At 37.3% G+C, this 13,895-nt stretch overlaps 1 protein-coding gene across 2 annotated transcripts in view; it reads right to left on the reverse strand.

Moving 5' to 3' along the window:
* SCP2 (sterol carrier protein 2) overlaps positions 1-13,895 on the reverse strand; it is a 113,436-nt gene that overhangs the window by 92,109 nt on the left and 7,432 nt on the right. For both annotated transcript variants that reach the window (XM_047726149.1, XM_047726148.1), the window contains exons 4-5: positions 11,662-11,793; positions 8,631-8,695 (exon numbers count right to left, since the gene is read on the reverse strand). In XM_047726149.1, coding sequence (XP_047582105.1) covers positions 8,631-8,695; positions 11,662-11,793 — 197 coding nt within the window. The remainder of the gene's footprint in view (positions 1-8,630; positions 8,696-11,661; positions 11,794-13,895) is intronic.

Below are 13,895 nucleotides of genomic sequence, written 5' to 3' on the forward strand. Positions count from 1 at the left end.
CAAAATAGTAATTATGTTAAGCAATTACTTGAGAAGTGAACAGGAAAACAGACACCCTGATTATAAGACTGATGGTTATGGACTTTTGGTGCGGAGGTGGGGGGGGTTGGGGGGGTGAGCAGGCAGCCAACAGTTAATGTATAACCAGGAGTAGTTTGGCTTGTAAATATAAATAAAAAACCTTTTTTCCCCTTCTATTCAACTCCGGTAATTGCCCCCTTCTTCTTCCTCTAAAAACCTGTTGCTTTCACCCTACAAGTGGGAATCCTATTTGGGTATTTAATTGAATCTGTCCTCCCCATACTGCAAGTCTTTAATTCCAAAAAAATGCTCATTTTCCTCTCAAAAAAAAATCTGTAACTATATTTGGTGACAAACCTTACCCAGACTAATTGTGGTGATCATCTCACAATATATGCAAACATTGAATCATTATGTTGTATACCTGAAACTAACATAATTGTGTATGCCATTTATACTACAATTTTTTTATTTTTTATTTTAATTTTTATTTTTTTAAAGATTTTATTTATTTATTTGACAGATGGAGATCACAAGTAGGCAGAGAAGCAGGCAGAGAGAGAGGGGGAAGCAGGCTCCCCAATGAACAGAGAGCCCAATGCAGGGCCCGATCCCAGGACCCTGGGAGCATTACCTGAGCAGAATGCAGAGGCTTTAACCCACTGAGCCACCCAGGCACCCCTATACTGCAATTAAAAAAAAACAAAAACCCTAATTCAAACATAAAGACAGAAATAAGCAAAAGGATGGGAAAAGACATACTATTCCAATTCTGTTTAAGGAAAGCTGAAATGCCTATGTTATCAGACAAAACAGATCTAAGATCAAGGAACGCTACAAGGGATAGAAGAGGGTTATCCCACAATGATGAAAGGGTCAATTTATCAAGTACCTAACAATCCTAAATGCTACTATGCCTAATATCAGAGCTTTAAAATACATGAAACAAAAACTGAAAGAAAGAGACAAACCATCAGATTTAGCAGATCTCAATATCCCTCCCCCAATAACTGACAGAACAAGTAGACAGAAATATCATTAAGGATATAGAAGACTTGATCAATATTAACAATCAATGTGATTTAACATTTATAGAATCCTACCCAATAACATCAGAGTACATATTCACCTCAAGCACAGAGACTATTTATCAAAACAGACCATATCCTGAGACAAAAAGTAAGTCTCAGTAAACTAAAAAGTATTCACATCAGGGGCGCCTGGGTGGCTCAGTGGGTTAAAGCCTCTGCCTTTGGCTCAGATCATGATCCCGGGATCCTGAGATCAAGCCCCGCATCAGGCTCTTTGCTCAGCGGGGAGCCTGCTTCCCCCTCTCTCTCTGCCTGCCTCTCTGCCTACTTGTGATCTCTGCCTGTCAAATAAATAAATAAAATCTTTAAAAAAAAAAAAGTATTCACATCATACAAAGTATATTCTCTGACCACAGAGATTTAAAATGGAAACAAATAACAGAAAGATATCTGAAAATGCCCAAATACTTAAAAATTCTAACACATGGGTAAGAGAAATATCACAATGGAATATTTTTTTCACCCGTTTTTTAGATTCTAGTTAGTTAACATACAGTGTGATACTAGTTTCAGGTGCAGAATTTAGTGATTCATCACTTACATACAACACCCAGTGCTCATCACAAGTGCCCTCCTTAATATCCATCACCCATTAAACCTATCCTCCCCCAGCTCCCCTCTGGTAACCATCAGTTTGTTCTCTATATTTAAGAGACTGTTTTCTGGTTTACCTCTCTTTCTTTTTTATTTTTATTTTTTGGAATTTTTTTTTAAGATTTCATTTATTTATTGGAGAGAGAGAGAGAGAGCACAAGCAATGGAGAGGGGCAGAGGGAGAAGGAGAAGCAGGCTCCCCGCTGAGCAGGGAGCCCAACACAGGGCTCATTCACAGGAGCCCAGGTTTATGACCTGAGCCAAAGGCGACGTTTAACCTACTGAGCCACCAAGGCATCCCTTTTTTGGGAAATTTTTAAATAATTTGAACTAAATGAAAATAAAAGCCTGACATAAGAAAATTTGTGGTATGCTGCTTAAGAGTGTTAAGGGTTTTTTTTAAAGATTTATTTTTTGTATTTGAGAGAGAGAGAGAGAAAAAATGGTATGGGGAGGGGCAGAGAGAGGAGGAGAGACAATCTTAAGCAGACTTCACAGTGAGTGCAGACCCTGATGCTGTGCTCAAACCCACGACCCTGAGATTATGTCTTGAGCTGAGAACGAGAGTTGGGAGCTTAACTGACTGAGCCACCTAGATGCCCCTGCTCAAGCAGTATTTTAAAAGAATCTACAGCATCAAATACCTACATTTGAAAAAAGGACAGATTTAAAAGCAATGCAACTTAATAGACTATAAAAATAAAGAGCAAATTAAACCCAATGTAAGAAAAGGGAAATATTAAGGATCACAGCAGATCTAACTAAAAAATTAACAGAATGAAATAGAATGAATATAAATTAGCAGAATGAAATAGAAAAGAGAAAAATAAGGAAAATCAATAAAAATAAAAGCTGATTACTCAATAAAATTGGTAAACATCTTTTATTTTACTGATCATGGGAAAAAGAGAGAAGACAAAGATTAACAACATCAAAGGAAGAGCAAGGACATGTCCAAAGATTCTACTCTAGAGGTATACTATGGGAGTAATATGATCAGCTTTTTGTCAATAAATTCAACAATTTAAATGAAATGGACAAATTCCTCAAAGGGTGTTATCAAAGCTCACCCAAAGTAATAATAATAATAATAATAACCTAAATAGTAATATATTTACTGAAGAAACTGAACCACTGAACTTTAAAGGTTAAAAACCTTCCCATAGGGGTGCCTGGGTGGCTCAGTGGGTTAAAAAGCCTCTGCCTTCAGCTCGGGTCGTGATCGCAGGTTCCTGGGTTTGAGTCCTGCATTGGGCTCTCTGATCAGCAGGGAGCCTGCTTCCTCCTCTGTTCCTCTCTCTGCCTGCCTCTCTGCCTACTTGTGATCTCTATCTGTCAAATAAATAAATAAAATCTTTAAAAAATAAATAAATAAAAACCTTCCCATAAAGAAAATGCCAGACCTAGATATGGTTTTTAATAATTTTCAAATAAAAGTTATCAAGGTATTTATCACTCATTACTTAAGAAAAAAACCTATTTTTCATGTGTCATAAATGTTAGGTACTCCCATTATGGACTCACCTAATAATCTTATTTTGTACTCTTCTCCAGCTGCCACCTCCCAATCCCCGTTTTTCAAACTATCCCCTGAACATATTAACTTCTTTTTTTAGTAGGTTCCGTGCCCAACGTGGGACACGAATTCATAACCCTGAGATCAAGAGTCCCATGCTCTATTGACTAAGCCAGCGAGGTGCCCCTGAACATATTATATTATGTTCATTCCAACATCTACAACTTGGCTCATGATGTTTTCTCCCATACCCAGGACGAGCTCACCTTTTCCTATCTTTAATTATCTTTGTTTTATTATTATAATCATCCTTATTTATATAATAATTTCATATAATTATTATCTCTTATTGTCTTTAAGACTCAACCTAACATTTCCCACTTTCCTAAAAAGTTCTCTAAGGGAAAAAGGGAAATAGCTCTTGTTGATTTGAATGCCTGTTATGTATCAGACACTCTCACGATTAGTAAGAGATACTATCGCGTGCATTTAATTTAATTTGACATAGAGGTCCTTAATGTTTGAACAGAGAGAACTGAATCAGATTGATCTCATAAGTTAAATAATAGTATAATCTTAGATGAATAGGCTAAAAGTTATCTTCAACTCATTTTCTAACAATGATCCTAGTTTTAGGGGTACCTGGTTGACTCAGTCAGAAGAGCATGTGACTCTTGATCTCAAGGTCATAAGTTCGAGCCCCACTTGGGTATCAAGATTACTTAAATGAATAAAAGTGGGGTGCCTGGGTGGCTCAGTGGGTTAAAGCCTCTGCCTTCGGCTCAGGTCATAATCTCAGGGTCCTGGGATCTAGCCTTGCATGGGGCTCTCTGCTCAGCCGGAAGCCTGCTTCCTCCTCTCTCTCTGCCTACCTCTCTCCTACTTGTGATCTCTGTCTGTCAAATAAATAAATAAAATATTTTAAAGAAAAACTATTAAATGAATAAAACTTAAAAAAAAAGAAAAAACAGGGGCGCCTGGGTGGTGCAGTCAGCTGAGCAACCAAGTCTTGGTTTCAACTCAGGTCATGATCTTGGGGTCATGGGATCAAGCCCCACATGGGGCTTCTGTCTCAGTGTGGAATCTGACTGACATTTTCTTTCCCTCTCCCTTTGCCCCTGCTCCCCTCTAAAATAAACAAATAAATCTTTTTTAAACACACACACACACACAATGATTCTAGTTTTATACTGTAGTGCCTTCTATAGAAAAATCCATATTTACCAGAGATCAATTCCTACATACTCAAATTCTAAACAGTCATCAAGTAAATAACTTTTTTTTTAAGATTTTATTTATTTATTTATTTGACAGACAGAGATCACAGGTAGGCAGAGAGGCAGGCAGAGAGAGGAAGGGAAGCAGGCTCCCTGCTGAGCAGAGAGCCCGATGCGGGACTCGATCCCAGGACCCTGGGATCATGACCTGAGCCGAAGGCAGAGGCTTTAACCCACTGAGCCACCCAGGCGCCCCTCAAGTAAATAACTTAAGAAGAAATTTCCCTTGAAAAAAATACATATATATTAGAAATTGCCTACTTGCCCCTAGAGAAACAATTCTAAAAAATAGGAACTATTATTAAATGATTATTACTAAAATGAAGATTACTTTTAAAATGAAGAAAATCGGATTAAACTAAAATAGAAATCTTTAAAATCATGTTGATAATCAACTCAAAGGCCCTCAATCTCTAAACTGTCAAAAATTGCTTTAAAAGTTGCTTACAATTGCGTTAAAACTGCTTTGAAACATTTTAAAAACTGGGGCATCTGGCTGGCTAATTTGGTGGGGCATGTGACTCTTGATCTTGGAGTTTGAGTTCAAGCCCCATGTTAGGCCTACAGTTTACTTAAAAAATAAAAATAAATAAAATAAAAAGCTTTTAAAATTGTTTTTTTTTACAAACAGAATATAAGACTATTCTAAAGGTGACATAAGCCCAAAACTCAATACCCATAAATACACAAAACAAATATCTATAACCTTCTTTTCTAGTAATATTCTTCATCTAAAGACAATACAAGGGGCACCTGGGTGGCCAAGTTGGTTGAGCATCCAACTCTTGGTTTCAGATCAGGTCATGGTCTCAGGGCTGTGAGATCAGCCTCACATTGGGCTCCACGCTCAGCATGGAGTCTGCTTGGGATTGTCTCTCCCTCTGCCCCTCCTGCTCATGCTATCTCTCTCTCTCAAATAAATCTTAAAAAAAATAAATAAATAACACTAATACCCCACTATTCCCTTTGCTTTTGTTTTGTTTTGTTTTGTTTTGCAGTTTCACTATGGGGTTTCTTTTTATTTATCCTAATTTGGATTGACTGGGATTTTTCAATCTGCAGATTAGTGTCCTTTGCCAGTTCAAGAAAATTAGTAGCCATTATCTCTTCAAATAATGCCTATACCCTATAAAACAGCCAGAAAACAATTAACAAAATGTCAGTAAGTCCATACCTATCAATAATTACTTTAAATGTAAACAAACCAAATTCTCCAATCAAGAGACAGAGTGGCTGAATGGATTAAAAAAAAAAAAGACCCATTAATATGCTGCCTATAACAGACTCACTTTCAGATGTAAGACACACAGATTAAAAGTAAAGGAATGGAAAAAGACATTCTATGCAAATGAAAATTAAAAGAAAGCTGAAGTTGCTATAGTTACATCAGATAAAACAGATTTTAAGACAAAGACTGTAATAAAAGACAAAGGTCATTATATAGGATAAACTAAAACCTACTTTGTTCGTTACACATAAGATTCAAATATTCACTCTAAAGAAAAACACTTCATTATTCTGGCTTTCCTCTACAGTCACATGTTGATATATATACTAAAGCATAATTATGTTTGGTCTTATTATTTTAAGTCAGGTTTAAGACCTCAAAACCAGCCATCTAATGATAAAGGGATCAATCCAACAAGATGACATAACATTTATAATTATTCACAGGAGCACCTAAATATATGAACCAAATGCCAACAGACCTACTGGGAGAAAGAGGCAGCAATGCAATAATTAATACCCTACTTTCATCAATAGATAGATTATTCAGACAGAAAATCAGTAAGGAAACATTGAACCAGACAGATGGACTTAACCGATATACACAAAACATACCATACAAAAGCAATAGAATATACATTCTTCTGTGGCACACATGGAACATTCTGAATAAATGATGTGGAGTCCACAAAACAAGTCTTAATAAATTTAAGACTGAAATCATCAAGCATCTTTTCCAACCACAATGGTATAAAACTAGAAATCACCTACAAGAAGAAAGCTAGAAAATTCACAAATATGTGGAAATTAAACAACATGCTACTGAACAATCAATGGGTCAAAGAAATAAAGAAACAAAAAATCTTAAAATGAATGAAAATGGAAATACAATATACCAAAACTTACAGGATGCAGCAAAAGCAGTTCTAAGAGGGAAGTTCATAGTGATAAACTCCTACACTGAGAAACAAGATCTCAATAAAAACCACACAAAAACAAACAAACAAAACATTTAACTTTACACCTCAAGGAACAAGAAAAGACACACAAACTAGGCCCAAAGTTAGCAGTGAGAAGAAAATAACAAAGATCAGAGTGGAAATAAATGAGAGAGTAAAAAGCAAACAGAAAAGATCAGTGAAACTCAAGGCTAGTTTTTAAAGATAAACAAAATGCCCATGCCTTATTTTCTCTCCTACCACTTCTTATCAATTAATTCAATTAAACATAATTATATCTTATCACACTATTCTCCATTTATCTTAACTTCCTGCCAATTTTTCATCTTTTTTCTAAAAGATAAGACTACTGTTTAGAGTGTATTCTAAATAATTATTTCTAATCTAGTCCAGTTTCACTAATCTCCTTTTAGTTATGTATAATCTATCAAACCTATCTTCTGATTTCTTGATTTTAATTATTTTATTTTTCTTTTCTATAAACTCTATTTTTTTCATGCCTATAATGTTCCTTTTCACAGTTTCCTATACCCTTGGGATATTTCCAAGCATGTCTTTTACTTCTTTAAACATGGTTAAGTATGCCTCAATCTGTGTTCAATAAATCCAGTTTCTGAGGTCTTCAGAGATCACTTTTTTTTTTTAAGATTTTACTTATTTATTTGACAGACAGAGATCACAAGTAGGCAGAGAAAGAGGAGGAAGCAGGCTCCCTGCTGAGCAGAGAGCATGTGATCCCAGGACCCTGGGATCATGACCTGAGCCGAAGGCAGAGGCTTTAACCCACTGAGCCACCCAGGCACCCCTTCAGAGATCACTTTTTACTGTGCCTTCTTTCTCCTGGTTCTCAATTACGGTGTCCTGTTTCTTTAATGCCTGGTTATCTTTGCCTGCTTAGAAAATTACTTGAAGAGTTCTCAAAGTCTCCAAAAGAAAATGCTTGCCTCCAAAAGCAAATTCACACTTTTGTCTGTTAAGTGCCTAGGTAACTATCATTCTGGAAGCAATTTAGACTCAATTCAAGGTTTGAGGTTTCTTTGACTGCCATGTAATGAGAATTTTGGTAGCAATTTCAATGATAAATAGTTTATGATTTATTAATTATCAATGAAAGGTTTTTCTGGGGGATTTCTTTCCTTCTCTTATTTCTTCTTTGTTCTGCTCAGTGCCAAGTCAAGTCTCCTTGTGATTTCATGAAAGGGGGGAAAAAGGACACAGAGGAGGATCGCAGTTTTTCTTTAGGTTCACCCTTACCCGAAGGGTTTAACCCAAAGAGCCCCCATTTTATTGTGTGGAGTGGTTACTGAATTTCTGATCATGGGAGGACCTGAATTTTGAGTACTTTCCTCTTCATTCTAGGGGCAATCAAAATTGAATCTCACAGCTTTCTGATGAAAGGCATTCAAGGCAAAAGCAGCTTCAAATACTAATCTTAATTCTCTGGCATTCACCTGCAATTCCTCTTCTCTCTTTAACACTTTAATGCCTTTAGGGTTTTTGCTTATACTCTATTCAAATATTTTAGCTGTCATCAATAGGAGACTGGTTCAAATAACCTGGCTTCCCATTACCAGAATTAAAAGTCCCATACTTTAGTAATCCTCTTAAACTTGTTAAATGGAATTAATTTAATGACTCTCAAATTAAATAGGGAGGTCACCTCAAATTCAATTATTTGACCTCTCTGAATATCGGTTTCATCACTGACAATGCAAAGAAGCTAAACCAAATCATCTCTATGATTCTTTACTGTTCTAACATACCAGAATTTATGCATATATATGCAATGTCACTTTTCAGATTGTGAATTATATCAGTTCATTTAATAATTATGCCAAGTTATGCTTTGTGTTGCTTATTAACAGGCTCTATCCAAAGTAGTCAAATGGGCAAAGTTTTCTCACAGTGTTATAAAAACTCCAGAATAATAGTATATAAGACTCACATTTGTTACAATGGATCCCTTCTCCATCTTCTCAAAACCAAGAGCCAAGACACAATCTGCCATACCTTGAAAGAAGATATAATTATGAAAAATTAAATTTTCAGACACCTAACAAAATAGCATTAAATACTTTAAGTAATATATATAAAATGGAAAAAGATGCTATAATGCTACAAAATGTTTAATAAGTGAAAAATTAGGGGAAATTCTTACATGATTCTATTTCTTTTAAAGATTTTTTTTAAAAGATTTTATTTATTTATTTGGACAGAGACAGAAATCACAAGTAGGTAGAGAGGCAGGCAGAGAGAGGAGGAAGCAGGCTCCCTGCTGAGCAGAGAGCCCGATGCGGGGCTCGATCCCAGGACCTTGGGATCATGACCTGAGCCGAAAGCAGAGGCTCTAACCCACTGAGCCACCCAGGTGCCCCTCTTTTAAATATTTTATTTATTTACTTGAGAGAAGGAGACAGAGAGAGAGAGAGAGAGAGCACAAGCCATGTGGAGGGGCAGCAGGAGAGGGAGAAGCAGACACCCCACCCAGCAGGCAGCTTGGCGTGGGGCTCAATCCCAGAGTCCTGAGTGGAAGGCACATGCCTAACTGACTGAGCCACCCAGCTAGCCCTACATGATCCTAGATAAGAAGAAAAATTAGGAAAGTATTGAATTCTTCTTTTGATTCCCAATATGCTAATAAAAGTTTTTAGTAATATGGAAATATGGTACAGTGAAAAACAAATATAAACAGCTAATTTTGAATTCTAAAACACTAAACAAAATTTTTTTAAAAGGATCCTAATCAAAATCTTAACAGAATTTAAAAAAATCTTAATAGAATTATTTCTGGAGGAAGGAGATGCCTAAAAAATGATGTTAAATGATGTTAAAAAATGATGTCAACTGAACATCAAAACAGGAATTACTAAATTTTTTCTTTAAGAAAGGAAAAGAAAGGGGTGCCTGAGTAGCTCAATCAGTAAAGAACTTGACTCTTGATCTCAGCTCAGGTCTTGATCTCAGGGTTGTGAGTTCAAGCCCCACCTTCTCCATGTTGGGCATGGAGCCCACTGAAAGAAAGAGGGGAGGGGAGGGGAGAGGAGGGCAGGGGAGGGGAAAGGAGGAGAAGGAAAAGAAAGAAAAATAACAAAGTAAGAAGGGCGGAAGACACCAGCATTATCAAACAACAAAACATTATAAAGCTCCAACAATTAAAACACTGAGCAGTAATGATCAACAATCAATCAGGAGAACAGAATACAGGGCCTAAAAAAAAAACACCCAGGAATATTTGGAAATACAGAATATGCTACATACTCAAGAGAACTGAAAACATATGGCCACAGAAAATCTACATAAATATTTATGGTAGCATTATTCATAATAGCCAAAAAAGTAGAAATTATCTGTTGATAATTCTTTAAACAAAATGTGGTCTATCCATATAACTGAATATTATTTGACCATAAAATAGAAAGAAATAGTGATACATGCTACAACATGAACAGTGAAAACATTATGTTAAGTGAGAGAAGCCACAAAAGGCCATATATAATATAATTCTATTCACTTAATGTTTAGAATAGGTAAATCCAGGGACAGAAAGTAGGTTAGTAGTTACCATGGGCTTAGGAGAGGGGAAAATGAGGAGTGACTGCTAATAGGTTTAAGGTTTCTTTATGTGGTGATAAAAATGTTCTAAAACTCGATAGTGGAGGGGCGCCTGGGTGGCTCATTAGGTTTAGCATCTGCCTTCAGCTCAGGTCATGATCCCCAGGGTCCTGGGATTGAGCCCCACATCAGGCTCCCTGCTCAGTAGGGAGTCTGCTTCTCACTCCCCCTCTGCTGCTTCACCTGCTTGTGCTCCCTCATTCTCTCCGTCAAATAAATAACAAAATCTTTAAAAAATAATAATAAAAAGGGACACCTGGGTGGCTCAGTCAGTCAAACCGCTGCCTTCGGCTTAGGTCATGATCCCAGGGTCCTGGGATCAAGTCCCACATCAGGCTCCTTGCTCAGGAGGGAGCCTGCCTCTCTCTCTGCTTCTGCCTGCCACTCTGCCTGCTTGTGCACTCTCTCTCTCTCTCTCACAAATAAATAAATAAAATCTTTTTTATTTTTTTATTTATTTTTTTTTTTAAAGATTTTATTTATTTGACAGACAGAGATCACAAGTAGGCAGAGAGGCAGGCAGAGAGAGAGGAGGAAGCAGGCTCCCTGCTGAGCAGAGAGCCCGATGCGGGGCTTGATCCCAGGACCCTGAGATCACGACCTGAGCCGAAGGCAGAGGCTTTAACCCACTGAGCCACCCAGGTGCCCCATAAAATCTTTTTTAAAAAGTAACAATAAGGGGCGCCTGGGTGGCTCAGTGGGTTAAGCCGCTGCCTTCGGCTCAGGTCATGATCCCAGGTCCTGGGTTCGAGCCCCACATCGGGCTTTCTGCTCAGCAGGGAGCCTGCTTCCTCCTCTCTCTCTGCCTGCCTCTCTGCTTACTTGTGATTTCTCACTGTCAAATAAATAAATAAAATCTTTAAAAAAAAAAAAAGTAACAATAAAATAAAATTAGATAGTAGTGACAGTTCATAAAATCTGCAAATCTACTAAAAAAGACTGAATCGTATAGTTTCAAAAGGTGAATGTTATGGTGCATAAATGAGATCTCAATAAAGTTATTTTTTAAAAAGATATACAGTACAGGGGTGCCTGGGTGACTCAATGGGTTAAGCCTCTGCCTTCAGCTCGGGTCACGATCTCAGGGTCCTGGGGTGGAGCCCCGCATCAGGCTCTGCTCAGCAGAGAGCCTGCTTCCTCCTTTCTCGCTCTCTCTCTCTCTCTCTCTCTCTGTCTGCCTCTTTTCCTACTTGTGATCTTAATCTCTCTGTCAAGTAAACAAATAAAATCTTTGAAAAAATTTAAAAAAAAAAAGATATACAGTACAAAGCAAACCCTCTGATGGTCATGTGGAGAACGGATAAACGAGAGGGGCAATAACCCCGTATGTGTTTCAGTACACTTGAGAAATAAGCGATCCTTACCACCCTGAATCAGCTGCCGGGCCACAAACAAAGCAGTAGAACCAGTAGCACAGTTATTGTTGACATTTATTATAGGAATTCCAGTCAGTCCCAAACTGTGATAGATAGACCTCTGTCCGCAGGTAGAGTCACCTGTAGAGAAAAAGAAACAAAACTGTAAAATCTGCAACATGGGAATTTATGAAACTGTTATGCAACATGACACCCCAGTACAGGGTTTTTTTCCTTCAATATTGTGCCTTCGTGCATATAATACAGGCACAGCAATAAACCACTGACATCTTACTCAGAAACAGTTTTTGCATTAAGCATTATTTATACTCCAAATAGGAAAAAAATCCTCAAAACATGTATATGTGTACTTTCTTTACATGTCACAGATGTAGGAAAGTAGAGAAATGACCAAGCAGTAGCAAACAATTCAATCTGGTTAGGACCACATAATAAAGGAAGCCATGTTTCATTTTTACTTCAGATATAAATCTTTAAAACTACATCAATGGATTAAAAGGCTATGATTTTTTTTCTTCATAGAAAGGCTCTACAGGGGCGCCTGGGTGGCTCGGTGGGTTAAAGCCTCTGCCTTCAGCTCAGGGCATGATCCCAGGATCTTGGGATAGAGCCCCGGGGGATGGCTCTCTGCTCAGCAGGGAGCCTGCTTCCCCCTCTCTCTCTGCCTGCCTCTGCCTATGTGTGATCTCTCTCTGTCAAATAAATAAATAAAATTAAAAAAAAAAAAAAAAAAGAAAGGCTCTACAACTTCAAAAAGTTTAAAAGATCCTGTGTGGCAGGGTGTTCCAGAAAAACAGTGATCCAAGCTGAAAACACTTTGACTCCCTTTCCCCAGTAACAGGGGCATCAAGGCAGACAGACATGCTGGAGCAAAAGGATGGGAACATCCAAAGGGACAGACTCTCCAGAAGTCTTCAGGGAACACAGCAAGGTTCAGGACCTTCTTTTCAGTAAATACATTATGTATCTCTTTGACCTAGTAAATTTCCCTTTGAGGATGCTCTTGATATATTAAAATCTCAAAAAAAAATCACAGATAAGCGTGAAGATTCATCTATAGTAATGCCTACTATAGACTTTTAGGATAAACAGTAGATTATGTATCTAATCAATGGAATTTTATCATTTAAAAAAAAAAGACCAAAGAAGCTCTTTATGATATAATTTGGAACAGTAGCCAAGAACTACTAAGTAAAGAAAAAAAAAATCAAGATACAAAATAGTGTGTTTATTATGTTACCAGGTGTATAACAAAAGAAAGGGGGAAAGGGAACTTACACAGTCACACATACTTATGTACAAATAACCTCTGCAAAGATACACTAGAAATTAGTGAAATTGACTGTCTAAGGGAAGGGAACCATGAGACAGGGAGACAGGAATAAGAGTGAAACTCTCCATCACATAATCATTCACCTTTGGTATTTTTGTACCATGTAAATATTTAATCTATTCCAGAAAAAAAATTTTAATTTACAAAATGTTAATGATAATATAAGAGAAGACTCTATAGGGAACATGGATTATCCTAAATTGAGGAAACTAGGTTACCAAAAAGCACTAGGATCCTTGTTCTCGTTTTTTTGTTTGTTTTTTTTTTAAGTTTTATTCATTTAATAGTTTTTTTAAGTATCTTATTTATTTATTTGACAGACAGAGATCACAAGTAGGCAGAAAGGCAGGCAGAGAGAGAGGAGGAAGCAGGCTCCCCGCTGAGCAGAGAACCCCATGCGGGGCTAGATCCCAGGACCCTGAGATTATGACCTGAGCAGAAGGCAGAGGCTTTTTAAAAGCCCACTGAGCCACCCAGGCACCCCTTAAGTTTTATTTTTTTAAGTAATCTCTACACCCAACATGGGGGTCAAACTCACAACCCAAAGATCAAGAGGCTCATACTCTTCCAACTGAGCCAGCCAAGCACCCCAGAATCTTACTTATTTCTTTAAGAGAAAATTCTATGTGCATGCATACTCACATGCATTCATATTCGCTGAAAGGTAACACCAAAAAATTAATGGTAATTACTTCTGCACTGGACAATGGGATTAGAGGGGACTTTTTTCTTGTGTTTTTTTGTTTCTTTTATTCTTTTATTCTTTTTTTACAATTAGTATATACTCTTTTCCTAATTAGGAAAAAGTTTAATGAAAAAAATTTATTGGGGGTGCCTGGGTGGCTCAATGGTTGAGCATCTACCTTCAGCTCAGGTCATGATCCTGGGG

This window comes from Lutra lutra, chromosome 4 (assembly GCF_902655055.1).
Source record: "Lutra lutra chromosome 4, mLutLut1.2, whole genome shotgun sequence".
NCBI lineage: Eukaryota > Metazoa > Chordata > Mammalia > Carnivora > Mustelidae > Lutra > Lutra lutra.